This window comes from Haematobia irritans, chromosome 5, assembly GCF_050003625.1.
Source record: "Haematobia irritans isolate KBUSLIRL chromosome 5, ASM5000362v1, whole genome shotgun sequence".
In the NCBI taxonomy this organism is placed as follows: Eukaryota; Metazoa; Arthropoda; class Insecta; order Diptera; family Muscidae; genus Haematobia; species Haematobia irritans.
This window is the reverse complement of record NC_134401.1, coordinates 89,647,835-89,665,706: the sequence shown is the minus strand read 5'-3', so window position 1 is coordinate 89,665,706 and position 17,872 is coordinate 89,647,835. Positions and strand designations below refer to the sequence as shown.

General features: G+C 37.3%; 1 protein-coding gene across 2 annotated transcripts in view; it reads left to right on the top strand.

Moving 5' to 3' along the window:
• wun (wunen) overlaps window positions 1–17,872 on the top strand; it is a 251,138-nt gene that overhangs the window by 194,037 nt on the left and 39,229 nt on the right. For both annotated transcript variants that reach the window (XM_075310420.1, XM_075310421.1), the window contains exon 3: window positions 9,218–9,369. In XM_075310420.1, coding sequence (XP_075166535.1) covers window positions 9,218–9,369 — 152 coding nt within the window. The remainder of the gene's footprint in view (window positions 1–9,217; window positions 9,370–17,872) is intronic.

Genomic DNA, 17,872 nt, shown 5'->3' with positions numbered 1-17,872 from the left:
TACAACCAACTCCATATATAGTATTAGTTGGATTTCCCATAATTCGATTGACTCGACCGAATTTGTCGGGTATCACAACTGCCAACTGATAGTTGCTACAACTGCCAAAAGGAGGTTGGCAATAAATTCGATTGTCACAACCAATCTGTATTCTCTGTGTGTTCAGTCAAAATTTGGAGGCATGCTAACCATTGCACCGCGGAGGCTTTCAAGCCATCTACCTAATACAATGCTGTCGCTGTAGAACTACAGCTCGAGTCCGCACCTTGACGGTTTAAGAGCACCCTTGAATATTAGTTCTGAGACAGATATTTATCAGTTTTTATGTCAATAGTATGACAAGCCTATGCAATGAACGTAGAGAATGAAAGATAATTGAGGCAATGCGGGCCGAGTTGGATGAAAAGGCACGGTAGACACATAAAGCGATATGGGCCAATGCAACGATCGGAAGGGCGAAGAAAATACTATCTGGTGAACCAGATAGGAAAAAGACGGGATAACTACTCAAGGAGAGTATGACGACAGTCAATAGGGGTACAAATAGTGTACAACGTCCGGGCACCTACAATTGAGATCACATCTGTACCGAATAGGAGCAGCAAAGGATAATACTGTTTTGAGGATAATGAGACCTTGGAACACTACCCTTGTCATTGTCCTGCCTTTACTAGATAAAGATTTAACCATATCAGTGAGGAAGTGATTCGGGACCTAACCCAGCTTGGAAACAGGAACTGGAAACAAATTAGGAAATTCCGCAGAGGAAATTACGCAGAGTTCCAGAAATAAAAGAAGAGTACGATGGAAAGAAGAAGTTAGAGCAAATAAAAAGCCGAACACTGGCTAAGGTGTAAGTCAGTCGACATGAGACAGGGCAATCTCAATCCTCTATTCAGTCTAACCTAACCTAACGATAGCTGATATTGCAGTGAGGTCTAGAACCATTTGAAATGCAATAGATACATCAACGGTTACTCAGTTTCGGGTGACCTGGCTCAGCTTGAAAACGGACACTGGAAACAAATAAAGGAATTTGCTAGAGGCACCGAGTTCCTGGAATAAAAAAGGATATAATAGAGAGAAGAAGTAAGAGTACCCTACAAACGAAATACTGGTGTATGCCAGCCGAAATGAGACAGACCTAGTCCTGAGTCAACGATAATTTAGCCAAACCTAAGTGACATGACATGGCGGCCATTGAGTTTCCATGGTGTTGCCAGTGTTAGACCATCCAGGAAAATTACCTTTTCTCTGTAGTCCTCAGAAGTTTTAACATAGCCCAGAACGAAATAAAAGGATTCCATATGATGCGTATACTGCTAAAGAATTACATGTTCCATAGGTCATGAATATATCAAGGATATTTGAATAATATTCAGATAATATTATTAAGTTGTCATTGATTGATATAATATAACGTTTGTTGTCACCTAAATCAGTGATTTACGCTCAGAAATGTCACCAAAATTACTGGAGGGAGTTTTGCCTAAATACAATTTTTTGTTTCTATTTTCTTCCGCCACTTTGTAGGCCAGTGTAATCGCTAATGTATTTCAATGGCAATGATTCCTATTTTGTGACGAAAGACAATGCCAGATAAGAAATGATTCATGGCACTCCCGATCATAACTGCTCATTAGCCACATTAAACAATTGCCGTTTTATTAAGGCCGACAATTTGTGGCAATCAACGTTTCAAATAAACAAAACAAATGTCCGACAGACAAACGGTCAGACGGACAGATAAATCGGCCGACAACTATCAACAGTCGTCCATCGCCGCTTAAGAGGACACAAGAATTGCATTAAAAGCCATGTCTCATATCTTTTTTCCAAATGCTTTCAAATGCAGTAAAGCAAGTGATGGCTCATATGGTTTATTATTTGCGGTTCTAACCAAAAGGGGATTTAGTTCTCCGTCTTCTATGAAAGATGCATTTATGCCAATGATAGACTATCGGGAAGATATGAGTGCGGTTTTTTACTCCAATGGTCATTGCATTCGAATGTCAAGGTACTTGTGCACGTTGTACATTTGAATGGGATTTAGTAGTGTCTGTTTGGAGTAAATGTTGTTCCTTCATTAAGCCTACATGACTGGATGGGCTAGATGCCTGAATGCTTGGCTCTTTGGCTGACTGAGTATGCATTGCACCTTATATCCGCTCGAAAGAAGACGAAGGAAAATCAAGTGAGGAATAAAATTTCAATACTAATGCATAAATCTCGAATTACACTCCATACAGATAGACTCATTACTGTTTCAGTCAATGCGATAGACGGACGCACTAAGTATCTAATGATTACTTCCATAATTTTGTTGGTATTCCTTCAGTTCTCTCTTTCTCTATTCTTTTCAACAATTTGCCACATTAGTGATCGAGAAGTCTTAAAGAACTGTTTAAAACATCATCCATGAATGTAATAATGGAAGTGGAAAATAGTGAAAGAACTCAAAGAAAGAGGGGTATTATGAAGCAAATGCACTGAAAAAAATTGTGGATTATCATAGTATAGTATAAGGCGAATAAAGGCGAATAACGACAACCGAAGGAAGAATATTATGAGGAGGGAAGTGGGCGTATATGAGGAGAACCCAGACATCGAGATCCTATTTCGATTATCGGACCACAGCACAATCCTAGGGGAAGAAGTGCATGCCATAACGGATTGTGTTTAATGGTTCGGAAATAACACGAGGCCACAAAACGTGATCATTTTCACAGATTGCTAGAGGACAATGAAGCCAATAGCAGATGGGTGACGGGACATACCAGAAGGTAAATGAATTAGCGATAAGAGCTAGGACAAACAGGGAGATGAACTTAGAGGACACAAAGCCAATAGAAGCAACGCGAGTCGAGTTGGATGAATTGGCTCGGGAGGTATATAAAACCAATGTAACGGTCGGGAGGATGACGAACACACTGTGGAAATACTAACACTGGAGAAGTAATCAAGGAGTGTAGAACTACAGTCAGGAAGACCGTGGAAATAATGACTGGGCACCTGACATTGAGAGCACATCTGTAACAAATAGGAGCAGCAGAGAATGGTGCATACAGGGCATGTTTTGAGTATGATAAGACCTTGGAACAACTGAGAGAAGAAATGGAAAAGTGCAAAAAGTCATCCGGTGGGTCGAAGGCTGTAGTGAAATTTCGCTTCATGAAAATTATGGCAGACGGGATAAATAATTGGAAGACGTAGTGGAAACCTTTTATAATGAAGATTAAAGTTATCCTGTAGAAAATTAGGTGGCGTATATGGAAGACATGATTTCACCGTTTAAGTAGGCAGATCGTGAGGCTTACGGTATATGCATATTAAATTTTAGAGCTATCTTTATAATACATATATTGTTATTTGGAGTTGGTTGTAGAACAATCATATTATCCAATGTTAAAGATCTTCCGATATCGGCAAATCATTCACGATGTAAAGAGAAAGTGTCAAGTTTTACGATATAGCTGCCAGTTGGCATACTGCAACACTAGGGTTGCCCTTTCCCGCCAAATAAAAGGTAGCCCTCGTGTTTCTAACCATTTTATAGACCCTGCATGTAATATGCCAATTTCCAATTTTGCTAGTTTTTCCCAGTGTATTCCGGATTGATGAGAAAAATTATCATTGCTATGGCTCATTAAAATTCAAGACTTCGTGAAATTATTCCCAACCATCTTACAATAAATCTGCGGTAAGGTTCAATAATCTATCATTACGAAAGGAAATTGATTTCTCCAAATGATTTCCAAACGTAATTCAAGCATACAATTTACAAAACCAATGATTCCAATCTCTTCTCTTATCCTCACTTACCAGAAACAATTTTCCAATGAAATGCCACATCTACGAATCTCACAAAGCAATGTCATCTTTGAGCAAAGGTGACTCCTTTGCTTGAAATGGTTTGTTTAGAAAATTCTGCAGGTATTACGCCCAATTAAATTTATGTTCATGTGGCACCACTAACCAATTCTGGTGGCTGTCAGTTCCAGCTCTTTTCCATTCCAAAGAATTTCCTTATTAAGCAAACATCTCACAACGTAGGATAGTGGCATATCGCCGTTCCTCAAGGCATTCAGACACCCCCAACACAGTACTCCATGAAGTACGTGCTCAGTTTTCCGCAAAATTCTGCTTCTTTTAATGTCATTTTAATTACATGCATCCATGATAGGGACAACGAACGACATAGATATGGGTATGGGCGGGACATAGAACATGGATAATTTTCTAAGGGCACACATTACTGTGGGGTAATTGTGGGCGGCTCGAATGAGAAGGCCTTAGCTAAAAATTTAAGATATACACTCTCTAATTAAGTTAAATTGTCAATTCAAAGCGCAAGGCCATTTACTAGTGGAACACCGCGATCGATGAGTGTTAGGCGTTATTGTATAAAGGCTGCGACCAAATACACGAGAGTGATGCAGAGGCAGAACATAACGCTTACCAAGAGACAAAAAGATAAGTGGTGCACAGCATAAGTAAGAGCAAAGGAGACTAAATAATGGGAAGAGATCAGGTTTGATATAAACAAAAACCCCGGGGACTGGGTTATAAGATTGTAATGCAGAATCCTAGGTATGCAACGTAAGATGAGATCTTAAGGATAGATATGTCCGACTACACATTCCTATGCAGACGATATAGCTGCGGTAATAAGAGCTAGAAACACGGAAGAGGCCTAACGCAAACTGCGTCAAACGATGATGCGAACGAAAACCTAGCTGGACTAACATGGACTACAGTTGACCATAGGTTAGGTTAGGTTATGTAGTCATGAATACAAGGCCGTCAATCAAGTACATAGACTTAAGACTAGACACAAAACTACCGTACTTCAAACAGTTAGAGTATGCGCCGGCACTACAACGACAGACTCGAGTAAATAAACTGACCTCTGTGCTGAGAACAGCAGCCCTGAGTATTACATCAGTGTTTCGCACATTGTCGAGAAACGGCGTACTAGTGATAGCGGCAATGGTCCCAATAGACCCTCAGACAACTGAGCAAAGGAAGATATTTCTTGCCAACAAACTGAACGCGATAAAGGTCATTTATGGAGAAACAATAGAGAAATGGCAAGAACGCTGGAGAAACGAAAGAAGAGGCAGGTGGACACATCGGCTTATAACAGATATTCGAAGACAGAAAACACGGTGAAGTAAACTACTACTTAGGGAGCCACCGTGGTGCAATGGTTAACATGCCCGCCTTGCATACACAAGGTCGTGGGTTCGATTCCTGCTTCGACCGAACACCAAAAAGTTTTTCAGCGGTGGATTGTCCCACCTCAGTAATGCTGGTTCTGAGGGTTTCAAAGCTTCTCTAAGTGATTTCACTGCAATGTGGAACGCCGTTCGGACTCGGCTATAAAAAGGAGGTCCCTTTAACATGGAATCGGACAGCACTCTGTGATAAGAGAGAAGCTCACCAATGTGGTATCACAATGGACTGAATAGTCTAAGTGAGCCTGATATATCGGGCTGCCACCTAACCTAACCTAACTACTACATAACCCAGATGCTATATGACCACGGCTATTTTTGTAAATATTTGTACTATATGGGGAAATGTAGTACGAACACGGGCAAAAACGAGAAGAAGAAATTATGGATGATGCAGATCACATATTTTTCAAATGTATCCGATGGTCAGAACGACATAGTGAAGTGGAGATTGAAATCGGTCGTATCTCCCCCCGAAATATAATCACTAAGATCTTACTGAATGAGAAGCTCTGGGATGATGGAAGCAGATAGGCAGAATACGTTCTTCGCAAGAAGAAGGCCGACATGAATTTGCGATGAATGAAAGCGGCCGCAGACTGAGAAGGGTTAGGCTGATCGAAGTAATGCAAAAGTGGTTCCGAGGTGGCATATGCCGGGATGAGGCAGGGTGGGTTCTTGGTATCGTTAACTGTGACGGAGTCCAACACACGCCATATAGATGCAGTGTCAGGTGCATAAGGCATTTTCCCATCCTCTCCCGCAATAAAAATTAAATTAAATTATAAATAAGTGGAATCAAATTGTTATCAACAGAAACGATTTTTCCACATTACAGATAGGGAATTATCCACGGTTGAAAAAAATTATTTTGATCGAAACTGGATTTGCGCCCATGATTCTCTGTAGGCAAGACAGCCATCCTATCCATTGCACCACCAAGTTTGTCCAACTAAACCCATGTTTCAGAATATTACAAATGTGCCTTGGCATAGGGCCCTTTTTAAAAATTTGTACTTGCTACTATACCTCACTGGAACTCTCTTCTCCATAGAGGAGTAACCAGAATGTTACTCAAGCAGCACTGTAAATCAAGTAGGAGGAATAATACATTACAAATAATTACATGGCTCTTCAGATGGAGTTATGTTGGAAATTTGAAATATTTTTAATTAATTGGCTGGCGTCTCTAGTTGTGGCGTAGGAATTTTCTTTTTCCATTTTAATCAAAACTTTTATTTAACATAACTGAAATTTTTATTATGACATTTAATTATACTATTTAAGGCAAGAATTAATTTACTCCAGCTGGTTGTGCCCTTTCATAGAAAATTCCTATTCGATTCATTTATGTGAGCTGTTAGTCATATGTACATAAGTACACTGAAACAAATACCATTTGTTTTTTTACACACAAAAAATTAAACCCACCACGAAAAAATTTTAGGTTTATTTTTTTTGTATTAAATAAACAAATTGGTTTTAAATTTTTTTTAAATATTAAAGACATTTTATCAAATTACAACCGACACAATTCGGGAAAAAATTACTAATTTTAAGATATTATAATAGTTGCAACCGAAAAAGAAATATTTTGCTCTGCAATGAAATGTGAGAATATTGAAATTGCTCTTTGTCATAAAGGATTTTTTAAGTGTAAATAAATACAAACTCATGATGCGACTGCGTTGCAATTATTTTTTCTTTTCTTATTTTCTTTATTTTTAAAGAGGATTTTTTAGCGTTAGAAGGAAGCTTTATTTGTCTAAAATTTCGGTCCTTGGTAAATAAAAATCTGTGTATACTTAATTTGTGAAAAAAAATTTTTACTTACATATACCCACTACCATGGAATTGTGCCGAGGGTAAAATAAGTTCGCCATTCCCCTTGTAACACATTTATCTATCTGTATGTACTTATGAAATCTGGTAATGTTTGCTTGTATATGGGAGCCACCGCGGTGCAATGGTTAGCATGCCCGCCTTGCATACACAAGGTCATGGGTTCGATTCCTGGTACGACCGAACACCAAAAAGTTTTTCAGCGGTGGATTATCCCACCTCAGTTATGCTGGTGACATTTCTGAGGGTTTCAAAGCTTCTCTAAGTGGTTTCACTGGAATGTGGAACGCCGTTCGGACTCGGCTATAAAAAGGAGGTCCCTTGTCATTGAGGTTAACATGGAATCGGGCAGCACTCAGTGATAAGAGAGAAGTTCACCACTGTGGTATCACAATGGACTGAATAGTCTAAGTGAGCCTGATACATCGGGCTGCCACATAACCTAACCTAACCTTGCTTGTATATTCCGATAGCGGCTGTAACGAGTTACATGAAATTTTCAAAGATCGTAAAAGGTGATCATGAGGTGAAATATCATTTCTTGATATCTGGTAGGGGGAGTGGGACCAGAAGAAGACAGAATTTAACCAAAATTCTCCCATTTGATTAATTTTCATTTCCAAGCACACTGAAAAAAATATTTACATGATATTAAAGATTATGCAACCTAAATTTTAGTATGCGCAATGTACAAAATATTAAGGACAAATCTTTGCTTCAAAAATTTTGATCATAAAATTTAGGACACCAATTTTGGAAATCTGCTTCCCTCCCTTATAGCCGTTCATCTTTGAACTAAGGCAAATCTTTCTTAATGTAAAAAAAAACAAATTTTTGATTTACAGAAATCGTCCTTAAATTAACTTAAATATTGAAACTTTAGATCTAGATAAAAAAACTTCAAATATAGGCTAAGGAGGATTTAGCGTCTTTGGTTTAAAGAAAACATTTTTTACTTTGAAGTATCCGTTATAATTTGGATTTTTAAACTGGCACTTGTTTGTACGTGAATAGCTTTATTAATATACCGCGAAAAATAAAAAAATCGAGATGCGATCTGCATCCTAATTTTAATGTTATTGATCCAAGATTTAAACACAGATAGGTCGCTAAAACTGTCTATATTATAAGGAAGCCGCATCTTTTGCTCGAAATCAATACCAAAATCCTTATGGGAAGGTCAACTTCTTTGGATCCAAGTAAACTTTTTTTAGTGCAGGTCAAATTCTAAGATGGGCTATATAGATCGGCCAAGTTTTGACATAGCTCCCATATAAATCGAAAAATTAATCGCATAACAGAAAATTTAACAAAAATCAACCAATTTTCTTGAAATAAAATAGTTGAGGATGTAGAATTTCTTATGTCTTGAAAAAATCTTCTCCACATGGAAAAAAGAACAAACAGATTGCAAACAACCGTTGCTACGATCCGGTTGAAATCTCTTCTATTTGCTATTAACGAACACTTTGTTAGAAATTGCTTAGGAAAATTTGTTTTTTTTTCTGTTTTAGATGACAAATTCTAGCTTCTGTTCAAGATGCCACTTTGTATTCTTTACCAAAAATTGTCACTTGGTTGAGATGTCTATGATCCTATTACAGACACTTGACCATTTTAAACATTAACCATATGTGGTACTTCATCAAATAATAGAGAAGTGTGGAAAATATCATAATTTTTGTATTTGTAAAAAATTTCACGGTTTCTTACAAGATAACTAAAACACTGCTGAACGAATTCCCCACTCCTTAGGTAATGGACTTTTGAACTCTTGGAAAATGAGTTTATTTTGAAAGTGCACATATTGGGAGTTTCCTCATTTGTTGGACAAATTTATTTGTCCATTTGGAAGCTATTATTTCCTTCAGCATCTTCTTGAGTTTACCCAATAACATGATTGAGGAAGTTGGTTTGTAAAGATTTTTATGACTTTATTTTCCAATGAAAATCAAACACAGACAAGAAAATTCGTTTAATCTCAATTTTTATTATAAACAAAAATCGAAATAGCTTTTTACTTGGGAGGTAGTTAGAAGCCTGCTGATCCATATACATTGTAAAATATTTATATTGATTTTTGTTTTACCTATTGCAGTAGTAGTAATTTTGTTTTTTATTTTTATTTTTCATTGCAGTTCTTTTTCCTGTCTTGTGTTTTTTCCTCTGGGGCGAACCATATAAACGTGGGTTCTTCTGTGACGATGAATCGTTGATGCATCCCTTTAAAGAGTCCACCATTAATAATTTCTGGCTATATATGATCGGCCTGGTGCTGCCCGTATGTGTGGTAAGTTATGAACTATAAATGATTTTTATAAATATAGAATTTCTTTTAACGATGCCGAAATGTAGGGCATCCGGGCAAGAATTTACGATATCATGAAGGATGTAATTATTTTCCACAATATTATGTATAGGCAATTGATATCGACTTGTTACTTGATGGAAACAGAGTAAAATCGTCTATCGATAAAGACCAAAATCGAACAATACAGCCGATAAATCGCGATGCTACATTCCAGCATTTCAATAATCGAAAGGTTGGCTCATTCAAATTTAAAAATCGAATAATAACGAAATATTTCGCCCAAAACTTCTATTCTCTCAAGAAAGCTATCGGCACATTTTTCAAAAAATTTTTGGGTTTTTTGTTTGTCCCAACTTTTTATTCCCTCCACCATAGGATGGGGGGTACATTAACCTTGTCATACCGTTTGTAACACATCGAAATATTGCTCTAAAACCCCCCTAAAGTGTTTATATTCTGGGTCGTGGTGAAATTCTGAGTCGATCTAGGCATGTCCGTCCGTCTGTTCAAATCACCCTAACTTCCGAACGAAACAAGCTATCGACTTGAAACTTGGCATAAGGTGTTGTTATTGATGTAGGTCGGATGGTATTGCAAATGCGCCATATCGGACCACTTTTACGTATAGCACCCATATAAACCGACCCCTAGATTTGGCTTGCGGATCCTCTTGGAGGAGCAAATTTCATCCGATCCGGTTGAAATTTGGTACGTGATGTAAGTATATGGTCCCAAACAACCATGCAAGAATTTGTCCATATCGGTCCATAATTATATATAGCCCCCATATAAACCGATCCCCAGATTTGACCTCCAGAGCTTTTTTGGAGGAGCAAAATTCATCCGATCCGATTGAAGTTTGGTACGTGGTGTTAGTATATGGTACCTAACAACCATGCACAAAATTTGTCCATATCGGTCCATAGTTATATATAGCCCCTATATAAACTGATCCCCAGATTTGACCTCCGGAGCCTCTTGGAGTAGCAAAATTCATCCGATCCGGTTGAAATTTGGTACGTGGTGTTAGTATATCGTCTCTAACAACCATGCAAAACTTGGTCCATATAGGTCCATAATTATATATATCCCCCATATAAACCGATCCGCAGATTTGAAATCCGGAGCCTCTTGGAAGAGTAAATTTCATCCGATCCGGTTGAAATTTGTGACATGGTGTTAGTATATGGTATCTAACAATTGAAATTTGATACATTGCGCTAGTATATGGCCGCTAACAGCCATGCAAAAATTGGTCCATATCGGTCTAAAGTTATATACATATAGCCGATCGCCAATCGCACAAAAATTGGTCCATATCGCCAAAAATAATCTATCAAAATTTTATTTCTTTAGTTTCTATGCAATCCATGGTAGAGGGAGCATAAGATTCGGCCAAGCCGAACTTACGGCCGTATATTCCTGTTTCTATTAGTGTGGTGTGTATCGGTCCATGTTTTTGTCATAGCCCCCCTAATAGACGGATCTTCCGATTTAAATCCTTTATCTTGTAGAAACCGCAATTTTTATCCGAGCTGCCTGAAATTCTAAATATACTGGTATTTTAGACCCTTAAAAACATGTATCTCATTAATTTTTATCGGTTCATTTGGTAAGGCGTCCGATATAGACCGATTTCACTTCTTGATGGTATACATTTTTCGTCGGGAAGCGTACTCGTTGAACTGACCTGCATGGGAGAATAGCTGTCATCAAACCCATCAAGTAACCCACTACGACAGAGAGTTTTCAAAGGACACTATTATATTTGATTCATGGTGGCGGGTATTTAAATTGACTGCTGTATATACTTGTCTATCTTTTCGTTGACTTAAACAAACTTTTCATGAGACCTGTGACTTATGGGGCTTACAACAATAAAATATGCGACAATTCATGATCTAACAAGGAGAACATGCCGATATTTTATGTTCGATGAAACATCGAAATTGGACCACATCTATTAAAATACTCTGCCTGTCGAATTTTTCTATACATTTACCATTCTTTAAGACAGACGAGAATTGATACCAAATGACTGTTGTTAATCTTCATGTTAACTTAAATCACAGACTTCATCAATATGGAAAACAAGTTGCAGCCGGATACCCATAATGAAGTTTCTTGTCTTTGAAATGGAAACAATCCATTTGAAATGCATTTCTCATGTTTGAGCTTAATTAAATCACAGAAGACCGAAATGAAATGGCACCACAACAAAATAAAAAAAAACACGAGGAATCCATGGAACACTTGTTAAAAATCAATTAACACAATAAATATTCCCAAGGAATACAATTTTAGCTGACAATTACCCTCTGACAATATGGTATTCGAAGCATATGGCACTTTTCGTAATAGTGACCTAATTCGGTGTATCTTCAAATGAATACCATTCCACCAAAACAGGGCCAATGTTTCGATTTGAACATTAATTTTTGAACAAAATCCAACCAACGAACTCCAAAAGTGTTATGAAAAGAAACATTGAATTCCATAAACACTTGTTTTGATTTCTTCATAATGATGGTCCAACACTTTATGCAGTATATTGTGCAAGATTTTATTTTATTTTGTTGCCTTGTTTTTTTTTTTTTTTTTTTGTGAAAATATGCCAACAGGCACTTTAACAAATCATCGACTTTTCTAGAGTCTAGAGAGTATTGGCAACTTTATATGAAATATTTTTTTAATGAACTTTTCTACAGGCTGTAGTCATTTTATCGGAATATTTTTTGTGATGGGAATTTGCCTCATGTTCTTGTTATCGTGTCCATGGCAGCAATGGGCCATATGCTTTTTTTGATCTCTCCAACATTTACATCATCCCCTCCAGTTTCAAGTGCTGCTTCTGGCCTTCTTCACCATCCCTTCTGACAGATGCCCGCCCATTCAATTGTGCTGTAACACCTCATAAACCATTTTAATATTCTCAACTCTTTTTTTCTGTTGCGTTCGGGTTTTGTAAACATTCAACAGCACTGAAACAATGTATCGAAGGCACTATCATATAAAATATTGATCTATTGATTATTTGGTCTTCTTGGTTATCATGCACTCTACACAGATAAAAAAAATTTACTTGAATCCAAAAATGTTTACCTTCACTTAAGTATTGGTTCATACACGCAGAGAAAGTATATGATCACCTCAAACTTGTTTCAAGAGCAAAATGTTACGTTTGGATGGACAAAATCCGTAGATTTTATCCGATTTGCCTGAAATTATAAATATACTGGTATTTTAGACTCACAAAAACGTGTATCGGATTTAGTTTTTACCGGTCCATTTGGTAAGGCCTCCATATAGACCGATTTCACTTCTTGAGGGTATAGAAAGCGTACTGGTCATGAAAATTGCTTGCAAAATTTCCAGGTTTTACTTCTTGCAATCATTTATATAATGGGGGTGAATTTAAGATTTCAAATCCAGGCATTATTTCATCATTTTCTTGTACACTTACAAAAGATGTTGATGATTCCTCTAAAATTCAAACAAAAATGGTTCTTATAAATCCAGAATCTGATATAAAGGGTGATAAAAATATTCAGTTAGGCTCTCGCTTTTCCAAATCCGAATTGCCGGGCCTCACGCTTGACACCTGCCATCAGATTTTGTACAGCCACCTTGTCCACCTTCTTCGCCGCAGAAAGTCAGTTTGCCTTGAACTGCTGCTCGTCCTTAGCAGTTTTTTGGTCTTCTTTAGGTTCCGCTTGACAATAGCCCAGTATTTCTCAATTGGGCGGAGCTCTGGCGTGTTGGGAGGGTTCTTGTCCTTGGGAACCACCTGCACGTTGTTGGCGGCGTACCACTCCATGGCCTTTTTACCGTAATGGCAAGATGCCAAATCCGGCCAAAACAGTACGGAACAATCGTGTTTCTTCAGGAAAGGCAGCAGACGTTTATTCAAACACTCTTTCACGTAAATTTCTTGGTTTACAGTTCCGGAAGCTATGAAAATGCTGCTTTTCAAGCCACAGGTACAGATGGCTTGCCAAACCAGATATTTCTTTGCGAACTTTGACAGTTTTATGTGCTTGAAAATATCTGCTACCTTTCCCCTTCCTTTTGCCGTATAAAACTCCTGTCCCGGAAGCTGCTTGTAGTCGGCTTTGACGTAGGTTTCGTCGTCCATTGCCACGTAGTCAAACTTCGTCAGCATCGTCGTGTACAGCCTCCGGGATCGTGCTTTGGCCGTCGTATTTTGTTTATCATCGCGATTTGGAGTCACTACCTTCTTGTAAGTCGATAGTCCGGCTCGTTTTTTGGCTCGATGCACGGTTGTAGACGATACACCCAGCTTATTTGCGGCATCTCGGAGAGAGAGGTTAGGGTTTCGCTTGAAACTACCGGCAACTCTCTTTGTCGTCTCAGCGGCTTCCGGTTTTCGATTTCCCCCCGATCCAGACTTCCTGGCTGTCGACAAACGTCCCCCAAACACTTTAATTACATTTGTAACGGTTGATTTGGCAACTTTTAGCGATTTTGCCAGCTTTGCATGCGAGTAGCCCGGATTTGCGCGATGCGCGAGCAAAATGTTGATACGCTGCTCTTCTTGCTTGGACGGCATTTTGACAACTGAAGAGTGAATGCCAAAATCAAAATGGGAGCAACATTCTACACACACACACACCTTCAAAATGAGGGGTGTTCAGGTTTTTTAAATGCAAAATTGAAAGAAATACGTCAAGTTTATATTGACCAAATTTTGACCGTATCACCCTTTAATCATCATACGTAAAATCTGTACATTTATTTTCGGGAAATGTTCTAGTTGAACTGCTCTGCTCGGGAGAATATTTGTCATCAAACCCCCCTGAAATTTCAAAGGAAACTATAATATTCGATTCATAGTGGAATTGAATTGAGCTACGGACCATTTAGTTTTTAAGCCACTATGCTACGTAGCTGTTATTATCATCAACAGCAAATTATCCACCCACGCACAAGCAACGTATACAGTCAATGTCGCAATGTTGTAAACGACGTAAATGTAGAAAAATTGACAAACGTCGCAAACTCAAAACATTTCTTTTTTATACCCACCACATCGCAATATCGATTTCCGACTATATAATGTATATATATTCTTGATCAGGGAGAAGTTGTAAGACGATATGAGCATCTCCGTCTGTCTGTCTGTCTGTTGTAGTCACACTACAGTCTTCAATAATGGCGCTATCGTCCTGAAATGCGAATGTGGGATGTATAACATAATATTTTGTATCCTTTGCATTGGAGCCAAACTAATGGAAGAACAAATTCTATGCTATGGGATATATTAACTTTGTCATTCCGTTTGGAACACATCGAAATATTGCTCTAAGACCCCATAAAGTATATATATATATATATATATATATATATATATATATATATATATATATATATATATATATATATATATATATATATATATATATATATATATATATATATATATATATATATATATATATATATATATATATATATATATATATATATATATATTCTGGGTCGTGGTGAAATTCTGAGTTGATCTGAGCATGTCCGTCCGTCCGTCTGTTGAAATCACGCTAACTTCCGAACGAAGCAAGCTATCAACTTGAAACTTGGCACAAGTAGTTGTTATTGATGTAGGTCGGATAGTATTGCAAATGGGCCATATTGGTCCACTTTTACGTATAGCCCCCATATAAACGTACCCCCAAATTTGGCTTGCGAGGCCTCTAAGAGAAGCTAATTTCATCCGATCCGGCTGAAATTTGGTACATGGTGTTAGTATATATAGCCCCCATATAAACCGATCCCCCGATTTGGATTTCGGGGCCTCTAAGATAAGCAAATTTCATCCGATCCGGCTGAAATTTGGTACATGGTGTTAGTATATGGTCTCTAACAAACATGCAAAAATTGGTCCACATCCGTCCATAATTATATATAGCCGCCATATAAAGCGATCCCCCAATTTGGCTTACGAGGCCTCTAAGATAAGCAAATTTCATCCGATCCGGCTGAAATTTGGTACATGGTGTTAGTATATATAGCCCCCATATAAAACGATCCCCCGATTTGGATTGCGAGGCCGCTAAGAGAAGCAAATTTCATCCGATCCGGCTGAAATTTGGTACATGGTGTTAGTATATGGTCTCTAACAAACATGCAAAAATTGGTCCACATCGGTCCACATCGGTCCATAATTATATATAGCCCCCATATAAACCGATCACCAAATTTGACCTCCGGAGCCTCTTGGAAGACCAAAATTCATCTGATTCAGTTGAAATTTGGTACGTGGTGTTAATATATGGCCTCAAACTCCCATGCAAAAATTGGTCGATATCGGTCCATAATTATATATAGGCCCTTGGAGGAGCAAATTTCATCCGAGTGAGTTGAAATTTGGTACATTGTGCTAGTATATGGTCGTTAACAAACCATGCCTAACTAGGTCCATATCGGTCTATAGTTATATATGGCCCTCAGATAAATCGATCCCCAATCACACAAAAATTGGGTCATAATTGTATATAGCCCCCATATAAGCGACTCCCATATTTCAATTCTGACTCTCTACGTACCGTGCAAAAAGTCCATATCGATTCCTAATTATTTGTAGACTTAACTATACATAACTTTTTGTCTAATATATACCACGTATGGACTAACTCACCATTTAGAAAACGATGTTAAGAAGTTTTAAGATACCACAACCCAAGTAATTCGATTGTGGATGTTAGTCTTTCATAGAAGTTTCTACGCAATCCATGGTGGAGGGTATATAAGATTCGGCCTGGCCGAACTTACGGCCGTATATACATGTTTTTTCTCGGTTTTAGTTAATTTAACTAACGTACGCAAAAATTTATTGGAGTAAAGGAAACTTTCTCCAAACATAATAATTCCATGAACTAAAATAAATTTAAATTGGCTTTAGTGCAATAGAGAGTTCACTTTTTTTGAGTGTATTAATTCGGATATTTGGAATGTGATTTGAGACCAATATTTACAAAAACTACTTCAGAATAAAAGGAATTAATTAAAAACTGGCACAATATGACAAAAAGGTGGCACAAAAAGCAAAGATGGAAAACACTCTAAAAAAAGTGAACTCTCTATTTCACTAAAGCCAATTTAACTATATTTTAGTTCATCAAATTATTATATTTGAAGAATGTTTCATTTACTTTAATAATTTTTTGCGTACGTTAGTTACATGAACTAAAAGACGGGAACAAATTATACATAAATTAAGCAAAGAGATTTACTAAATTCATATTTCTCACAAAATAATTCATTATTTCTTCAATTTTGTAAATTTTACTAAAAAAGCGTCCATCATGAACTTCGTATGTCACTAAAAACATTCTTGCAATTTTGAACTCCAATTTTTTCCTTCAAACTACAAAATTTTCTTTAAAATGTGAAAAAAATTATATATGTCTGATAAATTTTTTTGAATTTGTCGAAGAATATTTACTTATTTTTGTGATATCGGCATGATGCCAACGCTTGTGATACTGTTTAGTTAAAAATTTCTAAAAATATTCAAAATTTTCTAAAATTAACCAAAAAGTTTTCTTCCTGGTGGGTTCACTGTTTTTTCAGTTAAGGTGCCACTAAAGCTATATAACGGTTCAACACTGATTTGAACTTTTCGGGAAAATACAAAAAAAACTGTAGCACACCAACAACGTTTGCGACATACGTTTTCAAAAACGTTCATTTTGTTGCGTGAGTAAACTTCATTGCTCCCAATTCCCAATTCGACACGGTACCCAAAAAGAACATATTCACTGCTTATATGCAAACCTTTTTGTGTGGGGGAAAAAAGATGATTCACTTTCGATTATCCCAGTTTAAACACAGTACAAGGACACCAATTGGTTGAAGAAATTCACGAGCCATATACAAACATATGCTCTTCAACATTTTTTCTCTCACTCGCTCGATGATTGCTATAAAATATAGCACTTCAGACGCATTAAGTAACATATACATAAGATACTTTATGGCATTGAAGTGTCTTCCATTGTTTCACAATTAACTCCTACGTAGCATGGCATATTTGAAGTATCCCAAAAGGGAAATAATTCCACATATCAAACTTCTCCAGGCAATCCTTTAAGGTTAGCTGGAATAAAAAAAAAGAAAAAAAACATGCAGAGCTCGTGGTACGACGCAAAGGTCATGTCTTATAAAATAAACAAACGATTGTATACAATGGAAATTACGACACACATTGCGTCACGATTAAATAAAAAAATAAATTAAGGGAACTGTATAAATACGTCCGTCCGTCCGTCTGCTTGTTGATTGGTTTTAAATAAACAACTTTTAAGAGTTAAACAGTAGCGTGTCATATGCCCACTTTTAGTCTCCTTCCTTTGCACCTTTGTCTTTGTTGATTGTTTGAAGCAGCTTGTTTGGGTTTTCGGGATCTATACTTAGGAAAAACAGCTGACGAATTATTTCAAACGGAGGCTTTAGATAACAAATT